This window comes from Stylophora pistillata, chromosome 1 (genome assembly GCF_964205215.1).
Source record: "Stylophora pistillata chromosome 1, jaStyPist1.2, whole genome shotgun sequence".
NCBI lineage: Eukaryota > Metazoa > Cnidaria > Anthozoa > Scleractinia > Pocilloporidae > Stylophora > Stylophora pistillata.
In genome coordinates, this window is record NC_142519.1 from 16,217,176 (window position 1) to 16,239,675 (window position 22,500).

A 22,500-nucleotide genomic window follows, 5' to 3' on the forward strand; every position below is an offset into this window, starting at 1 on the left:
GTTGTCGAAACGTCAGTCACTACCACCGACAACAGTCCTTCTCAGGACTACACTCACCCGGACGATCAGACTACACCTTCACATGTTACCCCGGGGTTCAAACCATTTACTGCATAGGTGAACTCGTCCGCAAAACTCCGGATAAAGGTAGTGCTCTGGTGTTACGTGATTTTCAACATTTCAAAGCTTGATTCCTACTTTTGCTGATATGGCTGCTCACAGGTCCCCTCATAGGTTCGATCAAAGTTTCGCTCAAAGTTTTGCTCATAGTTTCGCTCGTAAGATTCACTCGTACAAGGCTCACTATAGATATAAACCCCCTGTGAGCTTGGAAGATCGACAAGCAAACTACTCGAGGAGTCAAAGTCCTTCAAAGAACTTTGAATCGGTCACACATGTACTGACTGCGACGAGTACTAATCGAAACTCCTTCAAAAAAAGACAAATTATGTTTCAACGTCGCGGCATTACTTTCAAAAAGTCGATAGAGGCGTTCTGGTATTACTTTGGAAAATCGATATCAGCTCTTCTACCGCTGACATATAGATTTCATCTAAAGGAGTAAAAATTTACATATTCTGACCCCTAACATAAGTCGTTCCACGCCTCGCGTGTTCACGACTATATGAGACTTTCTACCGTCTTAGATGTGCGCAAACCATTGAATACTTTTGGCATATTAAACAAAATTAACTTCAGCTTTACAAAGAATAAAACCTTGAGGAAATGATAAATCCGTGTCTACGAATTAGACTTCTTGGATTCGGCTGAAAGGCTAGTCGACTCTAATAAATTCCGAAGATGTCCTTCCAGTCGAGCGGCCTTGACACAGATGGTCACCCCATAGGATATGAGACCAAAGGCCCGTTTCTCGAACGGTCCCGGAAACTTAACGGGCCGGAAGCCATGTTTTAAAATCAAAATTTAAGGATAGAAAAGCAGATTCTGACACCCAAAACAGTCCTATTTGTTTCTTTTGCTGATAGTTTTATTGCATCATTTTCAAAACTTTTGAAATCCCCATCTTGAATGAAAGCCGTGACAAAACAGTTACCGGGACTTTCGAGAAACAGGGCCCCTGCCGAGCACAGATTTTTAGCAGTTTGTCAAACACATTTACATCGCAAACTGTTTTCGTCAGAAAATCGCGTCTAACAAAAAACTTACAGGTCATCAATTCACAGAGATGACCGTGTGACATCTATATACCCTAATTTTCGCCTTAAATTGCTGTCTATGGCAAAATCATAGCCATGTTATTATGTCATATCTAATTAAAATGTGGCTAAGGAAGAAACGTACAAGGAATTACTAAAAATTGAAGGCCGCCGTCGTAAGTGCATGCGTAACTCAGGGACTGATTTAGGAGATAATACAAATGACGTGAAGTCATCTTATGAGAAGCACACTGGGAATCAAAGTATCATTGCTGTCTAGGATCATTTTAAAATGTTTATTCAAACTAACAGGCTTACAAATGTAAAGTCACTTATATCTACAGATCTACTTTTTTGTGTGCGAGTAATAATGACTCTCCATCCTGCCCAATAAAACTACTATTAATCAGTGCAGGGAACACGTCAGCATCTTTACTTGGTCTGCGTCTACTTCATTAGTGCCAGGCCCAGAACAAGGGAGACGGTCAATAGGAGGAAGCTAAAGGTCACAGGTGAGCCTGCGTTACAGGCATAGCTAGTACAGCAACCAACCCCGCACTCGTAGTCCTTGATATTATCTTTAAGATGGTCACAAAGCTCTTTTGAATAATTACACATGGATTCGTTGGCGCAGTCGTTCTCCACATGGTTATTGTCACCTTTCTTAGACCAGCTCCTACCGCACCTGTCAAAGGCCGAAGAACATTCCTTGAGATAAATGGCCCGGTTACGTTCCAGTTTGCTCTTGCTGCAAGTATCTTCAGTGCCAGAACACACATAGCATTTCAAGGCACAACCTGATGACACAGAGAGTAAGATAACAATCTTAAATGAGGTCAGAAATTAACTACTAAAGCCTTCGAGACAGGAAGGAACGTCAAAACAGACAATTCTTAAAATCCACTAGCGTTCACAACTGCTACAATCTCATTGGCCATTAGTATTCATCACCTACTCCGTGATAGATAGACTGCGAGCAGTCCCTCCTTTTCGGAAAATTCCGTCGCGAGAGTAAAAAAAATCAGTGAAAAGTAAAAATGATGTTCGCGCGCTCCAGGGAACTCTTGGAGTAACGCCAGTGTGACGTGGGAACTCCGTGAGAGAGGCGCTCGAAAAGTAAAGATTAGGGATTAAACCCAAGAGTTGAATTATGTGCTGCACCCACAACGCAGAAATATGATTGGCTATCGGTTGAAAGTCTTGCCAACGCTTCAAATGGCTGATGACCTTCGGATTTCCGACAATTCGTCCAGAGCAGACGGTACTGAGGCGCTAGAAGCTCATCGCTGGCAAAGAAGTTCTCGCAATTTTGGTAACCGATTTCGGAAAGAGTGTTTTATACCACATGTTTTTGTTCTGCAAAAATCTTTAAAGCGTGTGTCCACGTAGTTTCATCGCTTTACTGCATCGTAGTGGAACAAGTCGGCAAACCCAACGAACTGGGCTTTCCAGTGGTTCAGTAATCAGAGAATATCGAAGACTGAATTAATGCCATCTCTGAGGACAAATTAGAAGCACACACACGGCAAAAGTCGTTCCGCGATGGTTCCTTGACCGGCCTGCCCTTCCTAAATATCTTCCTAGCAGTTTTGTTCATGAGAGTTCATCCTTATTGACACATTTTGCAGATTTTCAGTCAATTGTACGCCTCGAAATTTCAAAGGGTTTAATTTTCTGAGGTGATCCTTTTGTGATAACATGAAGATTGACCGGTAATTGAGATAACTTATCTCGTTGGTTACGTCTGATTGAAATTAAGATTTGACGCCGGAAAACCACTCAGTCGTTCAAGGTCAAAGTCCCGGGCCTAGTCCGTAGTCCCTACTTTTCGAGCACCTCACTCAAGGAGACCCTGCGCGCATCAGCGTTACTCCAAGAATTCCCCCTTGGCGCGCTAACATAAATTGTTTTCACTGTTGTTTTTTTTTTACTGGGGCAACGGACTTCGCCGAAAGAGAGGGACTGCTGGTAGTCTTCATGATAGATAGCGAATAACAAGAGTTACACCTGGCGTGGATCATCATTCAACAAAAAACGTGAGGGTATCAGGCTAGAAAGTCTTCAAGGTGTAGCTTATACGCACTCGGTTTCTATGCTTAATTTAGGCCATGTGGGTTCCAAGCTCGTCGAATATCCCGAGAGAGAAATATCAAGTCCATTATCTCATTATATAAGAGGCAGAGGAAGGGGAGTGTTTCGAAAACGTCAAGGGAGGGGGGGGGTGAAATGGGGAAAACTAGCAAGCCAAGAACATAACCCCGAGTAAGATTTGAAATGTCCTCTGCCTAGTTTGTTGTCATAAACAAACCTCTTTGCCATCTTGTATGTTCAGAATGTCCATAATCGATTTAAGAAAATGCTAGCAAAGTCAGGTATGTTGAGAATGTAGAATTTTAGTAGCATGTGTGCATATGGGACTACTCCATAAATATTGTTGTTGTTGGTAACTTATACCACCCGCACTTTTTTCTTGTTCAAGGCAGAGAATTATATCGTGACAAAAAAACAAAACAAAACAAGTGCCAAAAAAAAAAAAAAGGTACCACAATAGCTCCACTGGATTGCGATAACTTGGATTAAACAACAAAAAAAAAAAAAAAGAAAAGAAAAGAAAAAAAAGGAAAGGCAAGTCATTCAGTTGATCCGTTGACCCATCATCACCAGAAAAGAACATGAGGCAGTACTCAGTCGCTTGATCCTTTCATGACTCAATAGTTAAAGTAAACAAGTAACACTTAATATATCATGCAATCCTGTGAGCCCAGTTAAAATACAGCCATAAACGAGGATTGCTTCAGCAAACCGCAGATGTTGTCTTTTACCCTTCCATGAAAACAAGTTTAATAAACATTTATAGCATTTGCTTTCTTTGTCTGAATGACGAATGATAAATTAGATTACCGATAATGATTTCGGACGGCCCCTCCCCCCACTCAGTTGAAATGCCGATCAAGCGCTTCTCGTAATAGAAAAAAAAAAAAAGGAAAAGAGAAAGAGACGAAGAAACAAAAGATAGATCCTTGTGGTAAAAGGAACACTTTTCAGACATCTGTTTAGACCGCAATCGAATTTGTCAAGATCCACATCTGCTCACTGTCTGAGTTTCTATGAATGAGACATTGAGAAGCTCAAAAATCAAACATAGTAACAGAGCAAAAATGTGCAAAAACACCGCATCGTAGCACCTTAGATCAACGACATTTGCTACCAAGTTATGTTAAATTTAGTTATAACAAGGAGAACAAAATTCAGTCAACGGTTGTCTAGCAAGGGTGTACTGAACAAGACACCTCAACAAGGTAAATAGATTTTTTTCGCTGATCACGAGACCTTCCCAACATAAACAACGCACACCGCAATATTTGGGATCACACAATGGAAATTGAGCAACATTACAGAAAAAGAAAAATAACTGAGATCTGAATGATTTTTATACTGGATTTCTTCCCCTTGTTCAAGTTAAGATTATCTATTTCAGGATAAACACATAAAAAAAGCTGGTGCCTGCATTTTCGAGGATAAATGTATGGTTCACGGAGAAACTTGAAGGCCTATCTTAGTGGGACAAAAAGCCACTGAAAATACTCGGCGATTATTTTTCAGCCATTTGATCTGCTTCAGTGTTGCATTGTTCAGTGATATGTTTCACAAGACACGAAATTTCCTGTGGAGTTAATCCACCACTTAAATTCAAAAGTTGTACAGTACTCACCAGGTACAGCCATCAGAACAAGAACAGTCAGGGTGAATGGCAAACGATTTATTTTTGAAGCTCATATCTTTGGTCGAAGTTTAACTATTCGTGTTATACAGAAAATTATAATGAAGTGCCACGCCAAATTCATGCATAGGGGGACGTAAGTAAAACAAGAGACGTAAGTAAAACAGAGATCGGATGTCCGAAAATAAAAAAAAAACATGCCTATTTAAGGACATAGGCTAAAATATGAACTAGACAAGACTATTTTTTGGACCATATTTTGGGCTATTCTTTTGGACCATGTTTTTGGACTATATTTTTTGGACCATTTTATAAGGGGGGAGCACACCATTAGTACTCAGGGAGGAGTGGGTGCAGTCTGTAAGTACTGAGGGAGGGTGGAAGGCAGAATGTCATAACTCAAGGAGGGGTAGGAGGTGGTTGTAACTGTAAACACTTCTGGTTAATGGAGCGTTAACTCGATCGTACAAGTTATTTTAATCGATCCTAAACCGGGTTGCTATAATGATGAAATACGGGCGTTTTGATTTCCTGCCATTCGGTATTCAAATTATTGCATTTCCTCGATAGTAGACCAGGGGCGTAGCCAGGATTTTTCCGTAGGTACGCACAGTTTTCCATCTCACCTCTTCACCCCCCCCCCCCCAAAAAAAGATCAAAGTCATTTTCGATTCATCTTTTATTTCAAATCGCGTGCGCAAGAGTCTTAATGTGGAAAAACAATTTTGTAGTTCAGGTACAAAAATAAGTAAAAGAAAAGGCTAAGTTAAATGACTGAAAAAAAAATAAAATATATATATAAATATAAATATATTTGAAATATATTTTTTATTTATTTTTTTATTTTATTTATTTATTTATTTTTTTTTTATTATTATTTTCAGGTACGCAATTGCGTATTTGCGTACAGGTAGCTACGCCCCTGTAGACAAGCAGGCGAAGCCTCTAAACATTTATTACCACTTTTTCCCAAGGCAGCGATTGATATCGCCGAGGGACTTGAATCTTTGCATTCAAGGAATGTGGTACACCGCGACACCAGGGAATGTCTCTTTCAGGAAACACATATGGTTTTGTCGCGCGCTCAACGTTGGACTAGTGCGCGTGAACCAAGGTTCTCTTTGAACTGTCGAAAACAAATTTTCGAGGTTTGCGTTAGTCGAGGTCTGCGTTTTCGAGGTCTGCGTTTTCGAGGTCTGCGGTCTGCAATCTGCGTTTTCGAGGTCTGTTTTTTCGAAACACCCGAGAGAAGGTTGCTTTGTACGATTATACCAACAATGATTTTATATAGTAAACGTATAAACGTTAAAATTGCGATAGCGCTTGTGAATTCTATATGCTGCTAAGTCAAGGGTCAAGGACCAGAAATTCCGTGATCTTGTCTGATAACATCAGTGACAAAGGAGGACTGATAAATTTGGTAATTGCACAAGTGGACTCAAAAGGTACACGCATAACTCAACAGTGGAAGATCGCAAACGCGATATTTCAATAAAAATCAGAGTCCAGTATTAACGTGGCAGTTTTGCTTTCGCATGACAAAAAAGTTAGAGAAACGCCGCGGGCCAGCGCAAAAATTTTGATATACAAAAAGTTAGTCGAAAAATCGATTAACATAATTTGCACGATCGAGTAAAAGCAGCATTAACCAGTAGTGTTTACAATTACAACCACCTCCCACCCTCCCTGAGTAATAACACTACCGCCTCCCGGTTAACTCAATGGATAGAGCGCTCGACTGTTGTGCGGGAGGTCGAGGGTTCAAGCCCCGGTCGGACCAACATTCAGGGTCTTAAAATAATTGAGAAGAATATGCTATCTTTCTATAACATCAAGAAATGGTTAGATATTCTAGTCTTCTCGGATAGGGACGAATAAATGGAGGTCCCGTCTCCTGCAGGGTTAGGGGCAGGAGACGTTAATTTCCCACGCACGAGATTACTGGGTGATGGATGTCCTCCCCTGGGGTGGGATGGGTGGTTAACAGGACCCCTGTTGATACCAGTGTTTACCACACTGAAGGGGCTATCCTGTATAAATATAGAAGTCTACTCTACTACTCCCACCCCTCGCTCATTAATTATAGACTGCACCCACCCCTCCCTTAGTACTAATGGTGTGCATCCCCCATTATCAAGTGGTCCAAAATATGGTTAAAAAAGTAGTGAAAAGATAGTCCAGTCCAGTCTATATTTTACCCTATGCCCTATTTAAATTAGATGTGAAAAAGTATTTGATTGCAATGAATGAAGAAAATCATGTATATGTAGTGCAGTTTCATAAAATGTATCAAAGCGATTCTCGCAGTAACGAGCCCTACTCATGAAGTAGTGGAAAATAAGGCCTGGAAAACAATTATTGTTATTATTTCACAAGTGAAAGATGGTCTACAGACGGTCTGATCCACGGACTAGGAGCCTAATGGCGCTCCATGGATTCCCGAGAGGGGCATTGGGGTCTTTTAGAAACCGCAAAAACGCAAACTGAAAAAATCGATCGAAACCGAACGTTACACAATAATAAGCGGAGATAATTTTGATGTTCGAGCACCAAGAACACATCTTCTTACCAACGTGTAACATCTTCTTCTGCAAAGTTTTCGATTGAGTTGTCTTGTGACTCGAAAATATATAACTAACACAAACGTGAGAAAAATCATTTCTAGTTTTCTTAGACATTGCCTTAAATAATGAAAACTTTCTTCGGTCAAGTTTTTGGATTGCTTCTTGTGGCTTCAGTCGGTAAGTACTGCATCGCCATCAAATTATTTGATTTCGAAGTAAAATTTTTAAGTTGCAATTATGGTAAAAAGTATAAAGACGATAATATAATCCAGTCCCTGGTGAAAATGTATTCTGTGCTATTGATTTTAACACGATTACCACCATGATAATTAGCCAGCAGAATCAAAAAATAGCAAAACTGAATCGTGTATGAAATCTCTGATATGAGTGCTTCTTGCTGTTTTGATTGTAGAATCACTATAACAATGTACTATGAATTCGTAGAAGTATTGCTGTAGTAATGCATAATTTTCACTCTCGATTGTCCAAGATACCAATGCAACAACAGCAACGACACGCATTAGGTTTTTGTTTAAACCTTCAAATTGGAACAAAATGGAATATTTAAATTGGAATTTATTTCGTCATTTTTCATTGAGTTCTTTTCAGTTTCTCCAAGGTAATCGCGGCATTATTTTCGCACGGATAAAAGCGGCTCTAAAATTCAAGGAAACGGTCAGTTATTCGCCAGCTGACCGCAGCGGAAGGCTTTAGTTGTCACTGAGGTGATAATCCTGACTCTTGTAACTGGAACGTTGAAAATCTTAAATACCAAATGCATCACTGCTCGTATCTGTGTGACACGAGTTGAAACATGGACAAAGAACAGAAATAGGCGATACCTTCCTTTCACGATCATTGATTTTTTTTAACCTCAATTACTCATCAGAGTCATTGAGTTATAAGACCAACAATCTAAGCTGGCTTTTAGTTCATGATCTCATTTTGAAAATATTAGTCTTCAGATCACCATAATGACTGTAAACGTATTTACGGAAAAAAAAAAGCCTTGTGCTGACTTATCGAGTTTCTGACATGATATCGACGCATCCAGAATGAAATTACTGACAACTTCTTCACAAGATTACTTAAGCTCACCATTTAAGAAATGACAAGGAATATGTTGATTAGAAAAAGTTACGATGGTGGATCACTATCATTGAGTAAAATACGCGAATTCAGTCAATTCATAAGTCTTGAACCCTTATTTGGCTCATTCCAGCACAATCAGGGGACTGGTCAAAATAGGAGCCCTGTTGTAAGAGATGTGGTAGTGGGACACAAACTCGGACGCTTAATTGTAGCAGCATGAGGCAAAACACGCAAGTATGGCAAGACTGCATCGAAAACAAAGAGATTCAAACGTGAAGCTGTCAAAAAAGACCCTGTACAGGTATGACACTCTAAGCCCTACTTATTAACTTACTTTTATAATCTTTTCTGATATTTTAGTGAGTATTCCACAGAGTCTAAGAAAAGTGCTTACACTCTCAGTTATTACACGGTAGAAGGGCGTTTCCGAGAAAACGACACTTATGGTAAAACGTTTTAAAGACTTTGGTGGTATTAGGCGCTGCGAGAAGTTGTTACAACCTGCATTATTATAACTACATGTTGACACAAAATATCTATTACCTAGTACTCACTAAGTTCCAGATTGATATTGGTTACACTATGAAGTAAAGCAAAAACCGCTTGATAGACCCTGAAGCTTGTTGGTATGCTCCCTCTGGCACCACGAGCCTATGAGCCGACCGGTTTTGCCCCCGCACAGCAAGTAACTCATCACAGAGTTTCTGAGGCCTTATAAACAGTGGCCAAGGGTACAAGTGCGGAAACCGGACATCTAAGTTTTGATTCCTCAAGGGGACTTTCCTTTGTCCCGCGCTCGTGACAAGAATAACAAACGTCTTTGTCTTATTTTTTACTCTATTTTTCAGTTAGAAGAGTTATCAACCTCTTTCTCGATAAAAATGTTCTGTAATCCTAACATAAACTAAGTGCAGTATGTAGTTTGTATCCGGGATATGCAGTCGACTGTGTTGTGTGATCGTCTGGGTGAGAGTAGCTGTGAAGAACCTTGTTACTATTCTGAACTGACAAACCGAAAGAACCTTCTAGTGAATTTGTTTAGTCACAATGAGCGCACACGTAAACTAAAGAATGTATAGGGTCAGGGAGCTCCAAGCATAAAAAATAGTGCCGTTATTTGCATCTCCTCTTTTTGTCAGTTTTGATAACCTGGCGGTCAACTTTTAACTTGATATGTGTTATCGGTTATTTTGCAAAAAATAGCTAATCATGGCGATTATAATGGCTGGATGTGTCATTTTAAAACTTAAGACAAGATCTTTTGTTATGCAAATAAAAAAAAAAAAGAAACGAGATTCCGGCTTCTGCGCTCAAAGCATAGTTATGTTCTAATACTTGACTTATTTTGTTTAAAAGAAATGTATTGGAAAAAAGCAGTTACAATTGACGGAACTAGACAAAAAATCGTTTCTGTTCTGCGTACTAGATCCTCGCTCAGTTCTTCTATTCACTTAATGAACTCACTTCATAAAACCAAATTATCTTGTGTCGAAGTGAAACTCTTCGTGCTATACCGAACATGTACTGCCACGCCAAATTTATGCATGGAACGGTCACTAAGGTAACAGACGGACAAACATGGTCCGGAGGGACATATGTCAATCCACAAAACACCGCATTCAATTTTATTGGTGTTATCATGCCCCTTTTGGGGATTTATATGGCTGAATAGGAACACAAAATATGATACACTTGGTTATCTTAGTCAGATGTCAAAGATGTTTGCTCATCTTCAAAAGTTAAACGTGTTCTATAGCAGTGATCCACGAACTGTGCGCATAATGATAATTCATGGACCCACGTTCATTACTGGTAAATTTACGGTCCTTAACATGCAAAGTACTAGCGTGTCATTGGCCTGGGCACAGTGTATGACGAAACCGGTTTAACCATCTAGAGGCCTTACGAAATCACTCTCTGTCGCATTGAGCTAACGTAAAAAAGTTTCGATGCTATTGCGTGCACTGAGAGCACTCGGTTTTGCCTTTTGGTTTCACTTTACTTTTGAATATTGTTTGCCTCATTTCTTAGATCGTTCTTTCTTGTTTTCTCGGAGATTTCTTTGGTATATTCTTTTAGTTAGGTTTTTTGTACCTTGCTGCGCAAAACGTTCGATATGTTTCCTTGATACTATTCTGAATTGACAAACCGAAAGAACCTTCTAGTGAATTTGTTTAGTCACAATGATTGCACACGAAAACTAAAGAATGTATGTGGTCAGGGAGCCCCAAGCATAAACATTCATAGTGCCGTTCTTAGATTCGTTAAATTTTAGGATAGTTTTTAAGAACGGTGAATAGTCTACTGTGCAGCTGTAACTAAAAGGAACAAAAATAATGAAATAGTTGAGTTATTACGTTTTGATCGACTTGAATGTGTAGATCTATACCTAAACAATCTCGTAATGCAAGATCAATAGACAGTAACCTCGCGTTCTCTCAGGTGACTATTTTTAGCATTACGGTACTGTGCGCTCCTATACGCTTACTTGTAATTTAACAAGATTTCACTTTGAGCTAAAACATCAAATCATCTAACATCTTTTCCCTTGGAAAAACAGCTCTCTCAAAATTGAAATTAAAGGGAAACAACATACACTTGATCTATGGTCCAGAAGGAAACAGTTCCGTTTTCCCGAGAGTCCTGGACTCAAAGAAAAACAAATCTAGCTTGTTTCTCGAAAGCACACGAACACTAAAGATTGTATGCGGTCGGGAAGCCCCAAGCATAAATTGCCGTTCCATTCGTTGCATCTTTGATTTTTTGTCGGCTTTAATAACCTCGCAGTCAACTTTGCTAACCCGATAATCAACACAAAGGTTCTTTCTTGTTTTCCCTGAGATTTCTTTGGTATGTTTTTTTTTTTTTGTTAGATTTTTTGTACCTTGCTAAGCAAAACGTTCAATATGATTCCTTGATACTATTCTGAACTGACAAACCGAAAGAACCTTCTAGTGAATTTGTTTAATCAAAATGAGTGCACACGAAAAGTAAAGAATGTATGCGGTCAGGGAGCCCCAAGCACAAATAATAGTGCCGTTGTTTGGATCTCCGCTTAATCTCAGTTTTGATAACCTGGCAGTCAACTTTTAGCTTGATATTTGTTATCGGTTATTTTGCACAAAATAACTAATCATAGCGATTCTAATGGCTGGATGTGTCATTTTGAAACTTAAGACAAGATCTTTTGTTATGAAGGTGTAGTCTGATCGTCCTGGTGAGTGTAGTCCTGAGAAGGACTGTTGTCGGTGGTAGTGACTGACGTTTCGACAACCTGTGCGGAAGTCATCATCAGAGTCAAGTGAATGATTGTTGTCAGTAGAATGTTCTTATTCCAGTTCGTGTGAATTGGGAAAAAGGAGTTAGAATTGACGGAATAAGACACAAAATCGTTTCTATCCTGCGTAATAAATCCTCGCTCAGTTCTTCCATTTACTTAATTAACTCACTTGATAGAACCAAATTATCTTGTTACAACCCTGACCGATGCCACATCACAGTTTCTTTATAAACGTACCTCCTTTAATCACGGAGAGGATATATTAGATGACAGAGACGAATTGTTGCCACTGAAAACACAAGACGAATTCAGTTTCGATGCCATTTCTTTTTATATGTTTCTGCATCGGTCAGCGCAGATGAGTATCAGAGCAACTACAAAATTATGTTCAGGGTGGTTCAACGATTCATTTAGTTCAAAGTTGTACAGTACTCACCAGGGGCGACCACCAGCACAAGAAAAGTCAGAGTGAACAGCAAACAATTCATTTTTGAGTCTCCTATCTTGTGTTGAAGTGAAACTCTTCGTGCTATACCGAACATGAACTGCCACGCCACATTTATGCATGGAACGGTCACTAAGGTAACAGACAGACAAACATGGTCCGGAGGGCCATATGTCAATCCACAAAGCACCGTATTCAATTTTATTGGTGTTATCATGCCCCTTTTGGGGATTTATATGGCTGAATAGGAACACAAAATATGATACACTTGGTTATCTTAGTCAGATGTCAAAGATGTTTGCTCATCTTCAAAAATGAAATGTGTTCTATAGCAGTGATCCACGAACTGTGCGCATAATGGTAATTCATGGACCCCCGTTCATTTCTGGTAAATTTACGGTCCTTAACATGCAAAGCACTAGCGTGTCATAGGCCTGGGCACAGTGTATGACGGAACCGGTTTAACCATCTGAAGGCCCTACGAAATCACTCTCTGTCGCATTGAGCTGGCATAAAAAAGTTTCGATGCCATTGCTTGCACTGAGGCCACTTGGTTGTGCCTTGAGGTTTTACTTTAGTTTTGAATATTGTTTACCTCATTTCTTAGATCGTTCTTTCTTGTTTTCTCGGAGATTTCTTTGGTATGTTCAGTTTCTTAGGTTTTTTGTTCCTTGCTACGCAAAACATTCGATATGTTTCCTTGATAGTATTCTAAATTGACAAACCGAAAGAACCTTCTAGTGAATTTGTTTAGTCACAATGATTGCACACGAAAACTAAAGAATGTATGCGGTCAGAGAGCCCCAAGCAGAAATATTCATAGTGCCGTTCTTAGGTTTGTTAAATTTTAGGATAGTTTTTAAGAACGGTGAATAGTCTACTGTGCAGCTGTAACAAAAAGGAATAAAAACTAATGAACTAGTTCAGTTACTACATTTTGATCGACTTGAATGTATAGATCTATACCTAAACAATCTCGTAATGCAAGATCAGTAGACAATAACCTCGCGTCCTCTCAGTGACTATTTTTAGCATTACGGTACTGTGCGCTTTTATGTGCTTACTTGTAATTTAACAAGATTTCACTTTGAGCTAAAACATCAAATCATCTAACAAGTTTTCCCTTGAAAAACAGCTCTCTCAAAATCGAAATTAAAGGGAAACAACATACACTTGATCTATGGTCCAGAAGGAAACAGTTAGTTCCGTTTTCCCGAGAGTCCTGGACTCAAAGAAAAACAAATCTAGCTTGTTTCTCGAAAGCACACGAACACTAAAGATTGTATGCGGTCGGGAAGCCCCAAGCATAAATTGCCGTTCCATTCGTTGCATCTTTGATTTTTTGTCGGCTTTAATAACCTCGCAGTCAACTTTGCTAACCCGATAATCAACACAAAGGTTCTTTCTTGTTTTCCCTGAGATTTCTTTGGTATGTTTTTTTTTTTTTGTTAGATTTTTTGTACCTTGCTAAGCAAAACGTTCAATATGATTCCTTGATACCATTCTGAACTGACAAACCGAAAGAACCTTCTAGTGAATTTGTTTAATCAAAATGAGTGCACACGAAAAGTAAAGAATGTACGCGGTCAGGGAGCCCCAAGCATAAATAATAGTGCCGTTGTTTGGATCTCCGCTTAATCTCAGTTTTGATAACCTGGCGGTCAACTTTTAGCTTGATATTTGTTATCGGTTATTTTGCACAAAATAACTAATCGTGGCGATTCTAATGGCTGGATGTGTCATTTTGAAACTTAAGACAAGATCTTTTGTTATGCAAATAAATAAAAAAAAAAAAAAGAAATGAATTTCCGTCTTCTGTGCTCAAAGCATAGTCATGCTCTTATACTTGGCTTATTTTGTTTAAAAGACATGTCTTTGAAAAAAGGAGTTAAAATTGACGAAATAAGACACAAAATCGTTTCTTTTCAACGAGTATCAGAGCAACTACAAAATTATGTTCAGGGTGGTTAAACGATTCATTTAGTTCAAAGTTGTACAATACTCACCAGGGGCGACCACCAGCACAAGAAAAGTCAGAGTGAACAGCAAACAATTCATTTTTGAAATAATTTGGATATATCAACAAAGTTCGAAACTTTCAGCCTTAATCCATTTTTGAGTCTCCTATCTTGTGTCGAAGTGAAAATCTTCATGCTATACCGAACATGTACTGCCACGCCAAATTTATGCATGGAACGGTCACTAATGTAACAGACAGACAAACATGGTCCGGAGGGCCATATATCAATGCACAAAACACCGCATCCAATTTTATCGGTGTTATCATGCCACTTTTGGGGATTTACATGGCTGAATGGCAACACAGAATATCATACACTTGGTTATCTTAGATGTGAAAGATGTTTGCTCATCTTTACAAAATAATTGAATGTGTTCTATAGCAGTGATCCACGAACTGCGCGCATAATGGTAATTCATGAACCCACGCGTACGTTCATTTCTTTTAAATCAGCGGTCCTTAACAAAGCACCAGCGTGTCATTATCCTTCTCACAACGTATGACGAAACTGGTTTAACCGCCCGGAGGCCTTAAGAAATCACTCTCTGTCGCATTGAGCTGGCATAAAAAACTTTCAATGTTATCGCGTGCACTGAGACCACTCGGTTGTGCCTCGTGTTTCCACTTTAGTTTTGAATATTGTTTACCTCATTTCTTAGATCGATAAGGTTTTAGACAAAGGAACATGGTGGTTGATTTGTTAAATTTTGGGATAGTTTTTGAGAACGGTGAGTAGTCTAGTGTGCGGCTGTAACTAAAACGAAAAAAAACCTGATGAACCAGTTCAGTTATTACGTTTTAATGGACTTGTGTAGATCTATACCTGAACAATCTCTTACCGACCGCGTCCTCTCAGGTGACTTCTTTTAGCATTATGGTATTGTGCGCTCCCATGCGCTTACTTGTAATTTAATAAGATTTCACACCAAATTATCTAACATCTTTTCCCTTGGAAAACAGTTCTCTCAAAATTGAGATTTAAGGGAGACAACATACACTTTATGTATGGTCCAGAGGGAAGCAGTTAGTTTTGTTTTTCAGAGAGTCCTGGACTCAAAGGAAAACAAATCTAACTTGTTTCTCGAAGACCATACATGAAGTGCTTTGTTTATATCTTTATCATAAGGCAAGAACATGCTGTTGTATTCGGTGCGCGGGAAACCACTGCGCAATTGTATCCCTGTCGGGATACATTTGATTTTGATCAGGGGCACGTGACCAAGAATGAACCAATCACAGTGCTCGTTTTGTTGAGTGAAAGTTTAGGTATGTAACGAAATTAATTATTTCCTTTCCAACCTGACACTTTTTTCCCCAATCGATCACAAGTGTATAAAATCAGACATCAGTGTCAAAAACGGTCAGTGGCGTCTAAAATCAGACACTAGGGTCTAAAATAAGACTTACTGTCTAAAACGGTTTCCAGTGTCTAAATTCTGACATAGATTGCAAAAATGGGACATTTAAAGCTAAAACCAGACAATAGATCTAAAATCGCACAGAAATGTCTAAAAATAAGACACAAGTTTCTAAAGTCGGACCCTTGTGTCTCAAAACCAATTATTGATGTCTAAGACTGATCGAACACCAGTGTCTGAAATCGAACACTACTGTCTAAAATCAGAAACTAGTGTACAAAATTGAACACCAGTGTTATGGAAAATATTCATAGTAATTATTATTTTTCCTCTTTGCTATTCTTTAATGACGAAAAAATACTTAGTTTGGGTTTGACTAATACTTAGTTTTGAGTTTAGCCTTTGTGAAGGCCAGCATCAGACAGCGGTTTGTTATTTTGACAGGAAGATTATTAATATGTTAAATTTCAACACGTATTGGCGAAGTGGCAGACCTAATAGGTGGGCTCTTAACTTTGCAAATTTCAAATAAGGAAAAAGACACCGAAGCTTTTAACCACATTTCAAAAACTGGAAATGGGCTCTCTTTTTTCAAATGAGGAGAAATTCGTTATTTCACTCGTCACGAATTTCACTGAATCTAGATTAACTGCCTCGATTAACAACAATAAGTTGTAATTAGAGTACAATAATTTCGTCAACAAAGTCATAATGGATTACAAATGACCAGAAATGGCGAAAACAAGCCTTACAAACTTCTTATGGTTTTTCATTTCCTTTTTCTCATCAATGACTGGCAAAACCTGCTATACTTAAAAAGAAGGCTTTCTAAAAATTTTTTTGGCGTTGTTGAGCATGAACAGCGCGTACAGAAAGCTACTGAAGTATTTATTAATCTGTCACCAGCATTATGAATTGTGGCCAGCAGCACTCTGTCTTTTGCTTCTGATCCCGACTCAAAGATATTAACAGTGTAAATTGCACTTACGCTACTCTCCTTACACCTGTAAGCCGAGACAAGAGTCAATCCTACTGAAATTATTTCTTCGGAAATTTCGATTTCGAATTTCAATGCAGATTTCCTAAAAAAAAAAAATGATTAAATGGCATTTACGATCCTTTTGGAAGAGGGAAGCAAAGGTTTGCACGTGACAAGTGATTAGATCATATTAATGTGTAACACGTGAATCTTACAGAAAGGCGAGCGTGATTCGTGAATTTATGAACCTGCGTGAGGCGTTATTTGCTTCCCTGAGTTATTCGTGACGCGCGTGAAAACCTTGAGATGTCCGTGAAATCAACACGCGAGTTTTCTCTTTGTATACGTGACGCGTGATTCCTCTAAAATTCGTGCGTGAAACGGAATCAGGCCCCCCCACCCTCCTGTTTGCCGCCTTCGTGGTAACGTACAGCAGTATTAATAATCGATCTAGTCTTAAACATTATTTAGTTATAGTTTAGTCAGCGCTAAGCTTCCCCCCCCCCTGTTAGAGGACACCAGTGTGGCTTATCAAGCCTTTTAACTCTTGATTCTTTTCCTCCTCCCGCGTCCTCGCAGCTTTACAGGCAGAAATATAGAAATACAATCAGCTAAAAGAAAGTTTTCGTATAATTAAGTTTTCCTAAAATATATTTTAATTCGTAATCGTTCACTCCGAAACATCGAAATGAATTTCTTTTCAGATAACGCTGAAAATCCTTTATTTGAACGAGATGTATTGTCAAGTTCACAGGAACGTTGAAAATGTCAACAGAGCACCCACGCTGCGAATGATAAAATAATTTTTTAAAATTATGATGTGTTTTGGTGATCATATAAAAGCCCATTGAAACTGACTCAGAGGTAAGTTAAATAAGGCGCGTATGAAAAGACAAATGCGAGCATAAAAGGAACCAATATCCTGAAAGGGTGGCATAGGTCGAATTGTGACTGCATCCGCTCTAAACTATGGCATCGGAACATCTGGTTTTTGCGCAGGTTCTTAAGCATTTATCACCAACCGAACACGTTTGTAAATAGGCGATCCTGTTTTCCTCCAATTTCCTTCTGTCACAGTTGTCTTCAGAACCATCGCAGAGGTAACATTTCAAAGCGACAGCTAACAAATAAGAAAAGATTAAGAAATGAGAAATAAAACATTATTTTACACAGCTAAGAAGGCGACGTCAAAACAACAATTTCAATTAATGTATAAAGGAGTTTAGAATTGTGAAGCGCTCCCGTTAAATTTTTGTTAAATTGCTCTAACTAATTAAAGTTGGGTAGAAACAAAGCTGCTTGGTCGGCCTTCACGTTTTGAATTCAGTTTCAAACCAATTTTCTAAAATAACTGCAACTTCTATCTCAGTTCGTGGTGACAGCTTTGGCGAAAGTGATAAAATTTACCGACCAATAAAACTTTCCAAATGTCGTTAATATTATATGTGCTCTGGTCGAGCGCTGTCCCTAGCATACGATCTTAAACTTTTAGCGGTATTTCTAGCAACTTCTCTCCCGATTCTAAAGGGTAAATATGATTTTTCCTTTGCGAGAGTGGAAATCTAACAGATATCCTAAACGTGTTTTTAAAACAGTCATTTCGGGCCGAAAAGTGGTTAGTCTTTAAAAAAAACTTAAGAAATTGTATATAGGATAATTCAACAGTGAATTCATTTCTAACGTTAAGCTCTACTCATTGCAAAGCAAAGAAAGAGAACTTCTGTTCCCCAGTTGGCAAAGAACAAGCTCGACAGAACGGTGGGACTGAATTACATTCGAGAACAAATCCCACCCGGCGAACCTACATCAAGGTCCATCCACTGCACGGAGATCATTAATAAAGAAAGGAAACTAAAGATCTAAACGACTCTCACACCGGATTGTTATTCCACTGATTCAAGATATTATCCCTTTTACTGCAAACACATCGAGCACAAGGATTATTGTGCGGATCACGAGCCGGCCCTCCGTGGTGAAGACGAAAAACCACTGGCAGTACCAGGGCCGTAGCTAGCATGAGGCAAGACGAGGCAATTGCCTCGTCTTGATTTTGGCATTTTGTTTTTTTGCACCAGTATCGCTCGGCAATAAAAAAGTGAACTTCCACACTTGCCCAAGATTGACTTTTCTAAAGAAAAATGCCACGGAAAATGTTTGATAGACCATTTCTGAGCCTCTAGATTTCAAAATTTTCTGGGGGAGGCATGCCAGACCCGAGACTTGCCTCGTCTTGTTCTGAAGTCTGGCTACGGCTCTGAGTACAAGATAGTAATCATACATGTAGTAGTTTTTGTTTGATTTGATTCAATTTCGGCCGCTATAAAATACATAAACTGCATTGCGTTGTTCAGCAATGAGGGTGCAAAACTTAAAAAGCTGTCTGGGCGATAATTCAACAGTGCATTCACTTCTGAGGTTGTACAGTACTCACCAGCAGAGGCCATTAGCGCAAGAACAGTCAGAGTGAACAGTAATCGATTCATTTTTGAGGCTCCTATCTTGGGTCGAAGTTAAACTTTTCGTGTTCATCCGAAAATGTACTGCCACGCCAAATTTATTCATGGGGATCCAGGGGCGGATCTAGGATTTTTCTTAGGATGGGGTGCACCAATAAGAAAGGACGCTGACAGGTGAGGTAAACACATGAATTTTAAAAGCAAACACCTAAGAAGGCTTATGAGCTTAGGAGCTGTAAGATAGTAAGTGCTTTGGAGAATACAAAGGAAACGATACAGCTTATTTTGTATAGCCCTGAAGAGGACTATATAGTGCTAATGCAATGCAGTAAACGTGTCGTTTTGGTTAAATACGCAAATAATTCTACAATAGTCGTCTCTGTGTAGCAGGATTTGGATACTTCTACTCTTGTTACTGGATCAGTTTTCGACATGGTCACAAAACAACAATATGTCGTGCAACCCGAGCAAATGTAAAGAACTTGTTTTTAATAAGACACACGACAATCAAGACTATCAGCCAGTACACAACATCACTCAATGTAACAATCTTGTTTCGCTAGGTCTCACGCTCCAGAGTGACTGTAAATTTAGCATTCACACAAAGCTGAAGCTAATGAAAGCAAACAAATGCCTACACGTTCTGCGAACTCTCAGGAAAGAACGTTATAGTCAGCGAGAAATAGACCATGTCTTTAGATCTACTGTTTTACCAATTTTGACATATGGCCTTCCTGTGTATGGAGCCTCTGAATCAGACCTTAAACAAATCCAGTGCCTCTTAGATAAGTGTTACAAGCGGCGATATAGTTCCTGTCACTTCATTATTTCAAGCCTTTTTAGAGACGCAGAACAGAAAAGTTTTGATAAGGTGATCTCACTGGGCTCGCACCCTCTTAAACACATCATTCCTGAAGAGAAAAATACCGCATGCAAACGTAGGAAAGGGTGCTTTCGCCCCAAAGTTAATACCCAACGCTTCAAATCCACGTTTGTAAATAGCTTAATTTTTAAGTGCGGTTTTGTTTAGTTTTAAATATATTGTAACATAGGAGATGTGTTTTTATCCTTTGAACTGAAATAAAGACTAGGTTATTACTATTATTTTTAACAGATGAATTTATTTAATTGATTATATTAGAAAGCCGCAGGTAATCTCAGGGATAGGTGATGCACGCGTCCTGCACCCAACCCCTAGATCCACCTCTGCATAGCATGGTCTCTAAGGATGCACTACAGTATACAAAACAGGGACTTGAAGTCCGTATATCAGCCTTGTGAATCCACTGAACACGATCTTCAATATTATTGTAGTCAACACGTTACTTTTGGGAAGTAGAAGCATGGTAATGGTTCGAACACTCACTCGGTTAATTCAATGATCGAGTAACACTTGTTAAGACGCTTTTCCATACTAAATTACCGGGTATGGCCTCAAACATTATTTTGTTTGCATTGAAAAGCTCTTTCTTCTCTTACAAGATAATTTTGGTTGTATCAACTCATCCTTGGGGACCCAGGGGCTGTGAGTCGATTTTGCTTAATGGATAGAGCGGGTTAGGGGTAGGAGGGTTAGGGGTAGAGGGTTAGGGGTAGGAGACGTTAATTTCCCACGCACGAGATTACTCTGTGATGGATGTCCTCCCCTGGGGTGGGATGGGCGGGTTAGGATTGATTGTAAAGCGCTGTTGATCTGTCATTGTAAATAGCGCTCTCTAAGTGATAAATTGTAATTGTAATTGTAATTGTAAGTTAGGGCGGAAGAGCTCTTCCGCCCTAACTTGAGATCGACTCACAGCCCTGGGTCTCCGAGGATGGTATCAACTGATGTGATATAAATTGGCCACCGTAAAGAGTTTCAAAGCTGTCGTTTCGAGCGTTAGCCCTTGGTCAGAACGAAGGACGAAGGGATAACGCTCTAAACGTCAGCTTTCAAGCTCTTTATAGTGGCCATTTTACATTATCGACTCAGTTGATAAAATCATAATTACCTTTTATTACTCTCCCACCCTCTTTAACGTTTTTAATAAAAACAATTATTCCACTCACGCCTGTTGGAGATGAGATGATTATAGCCAACGAGCCGCGTAGCGCCGAGTTAGCTATCTATCATCTCATATCCAACAAGCGCGAGTGGAATAATTGTTAAATAGACAATGGAAAATTGTGGTTGATTTGCTATATATTCGTAATAGTTACTAAGAACAGTGAGTAGCCTAATATTGTACGGCTGTACACAAAATTAGATAAAAAAATTATGAACCATTTCAGTTGTTACGTTTTGATTGACCTGTGTAGATCTATACCTGTACAATTTCGTGATGCATGATGGCTGATTCGCGCTTCGCCGTCGTCACTCCATGGTCTTCAAGGGAATCGGTTTGATTCTGGCATCCCGAATTCGAAAATGTCTGGCAAATTGGTTCGCAAATCAAAGCAGAGAAAAGCGCTTCCAAAGCTTTCTTACAAGTAGCTTGTAAGCGTTATCAGAAACACGGGGCGCCACCTTGCTTGCTGTGAACTTCAGGGTTTCCGAGAAGGCGCGGTCGAAAACAAGCAATTTTATTTCGACGAGATGTCTCCTCTTCAAATGAATGAATAGAGTATATAGAATCGACTGAATTCCTTAAAATTTGGCTCGCACGTGAACTGAACAAGAAAGACCAAAAGTGTGTCCGTTTTTTTACTTATTAATCTATAACTCCTCGCCGAACAGCCTCAGAACTTATCACTTACGTAAGCTCGGTCATTTCACTCTGTTTACCAGCTTAATTGGTTTTGACTGTGCTGCGGAAACTCCTTCGTTACTACAGCTGAACTAATCCAAGGAATTGCACATCACTAACCTGGGGCAGCTATTAACACAAGAACACTCAATGTAAGCGGCAAACGATTCTTTTTTTTGGCTCCTTTCCTATATTTGTTTCGGAGTTAAACGCCTCCTGCCTGGTACAGTTTTGATTCTGACGTGCTAGAATGTGAAGAGCGCGTGACAAGCCATGTGAGACCAACGATAAAAATTTTCTATGGGTGCATTGCGGTCAAGGAAATGATCAGTGCAACTTTAACTTACCTTGCTCCAAAGTTTTAAATACAGAGAAAGAAATGTAAATAACGCGTGGCGGTTTTTACTCTTTCAGTCGCTAAAACGACGTTTTCCTGATGTATAATCTTTGGGAGTGAGGTATGCTCGAGTTGGACTTTGAGTTGGACTTTGGAGTTGGACTTTGGATTATTGACAGGCCCGTAACTAGGGGGGGTGCACGGGGTACATTCGCACCCCCCCCCCCCCTACAGGCCCTTAAGGTCCGCATTTTGATACTCAATATCCAAGTTAAGGAGCGCAGTCGGTTAAACTGAAGTTTAAAACTTAACAGTGATACTTAAACAAAATCAAAGAATGGAAAAAGCAGTAATGTATTCTCTGG

General features: G+C 39.3%; 1 protein-coding gene across 4 annotated transcripts in view; it reads right to left on the minus strand.

Moving 5' to 3' along the window:
- The window catches only part of LOC111346975 (uncharacterized), a 51,201-nt gene extending 36,803 nt beyond the window's left edge, over window positions 1–14,398 (minus strand). Inside the window, exons 1-2 of one of the 4 annotated variants that reach the window (XM_088740794.1) lie at window positions 14,370–14,398; window positions 14,266–14,314 (exon numbers count right to left, since the gene is read on the minus strand). In XM_088740794.1, coding sequence (XP_088596920.1) covers window positions 14,266–14,314; window positions 14,370–14,372 — 52 coding nt within the window. In that variant the 5' untranslated portion in view covers window positions 14,373–14,398. Of the gene's footprint in view, window positions 1–1,439; window positions 1,955–4,869; window positions 5,010–12,250; window positions 12,409–14,265; window positions 14,315–14,369 lie in introns of those variants that run through there. The other 3 variants (XM_088740782.1, XM_088740802.1, XM_088740775.1) reach the window with 3 other exon arrangements.
- Window positions 14,399–22,500: the final 8,102 nt, after the last annotated feature.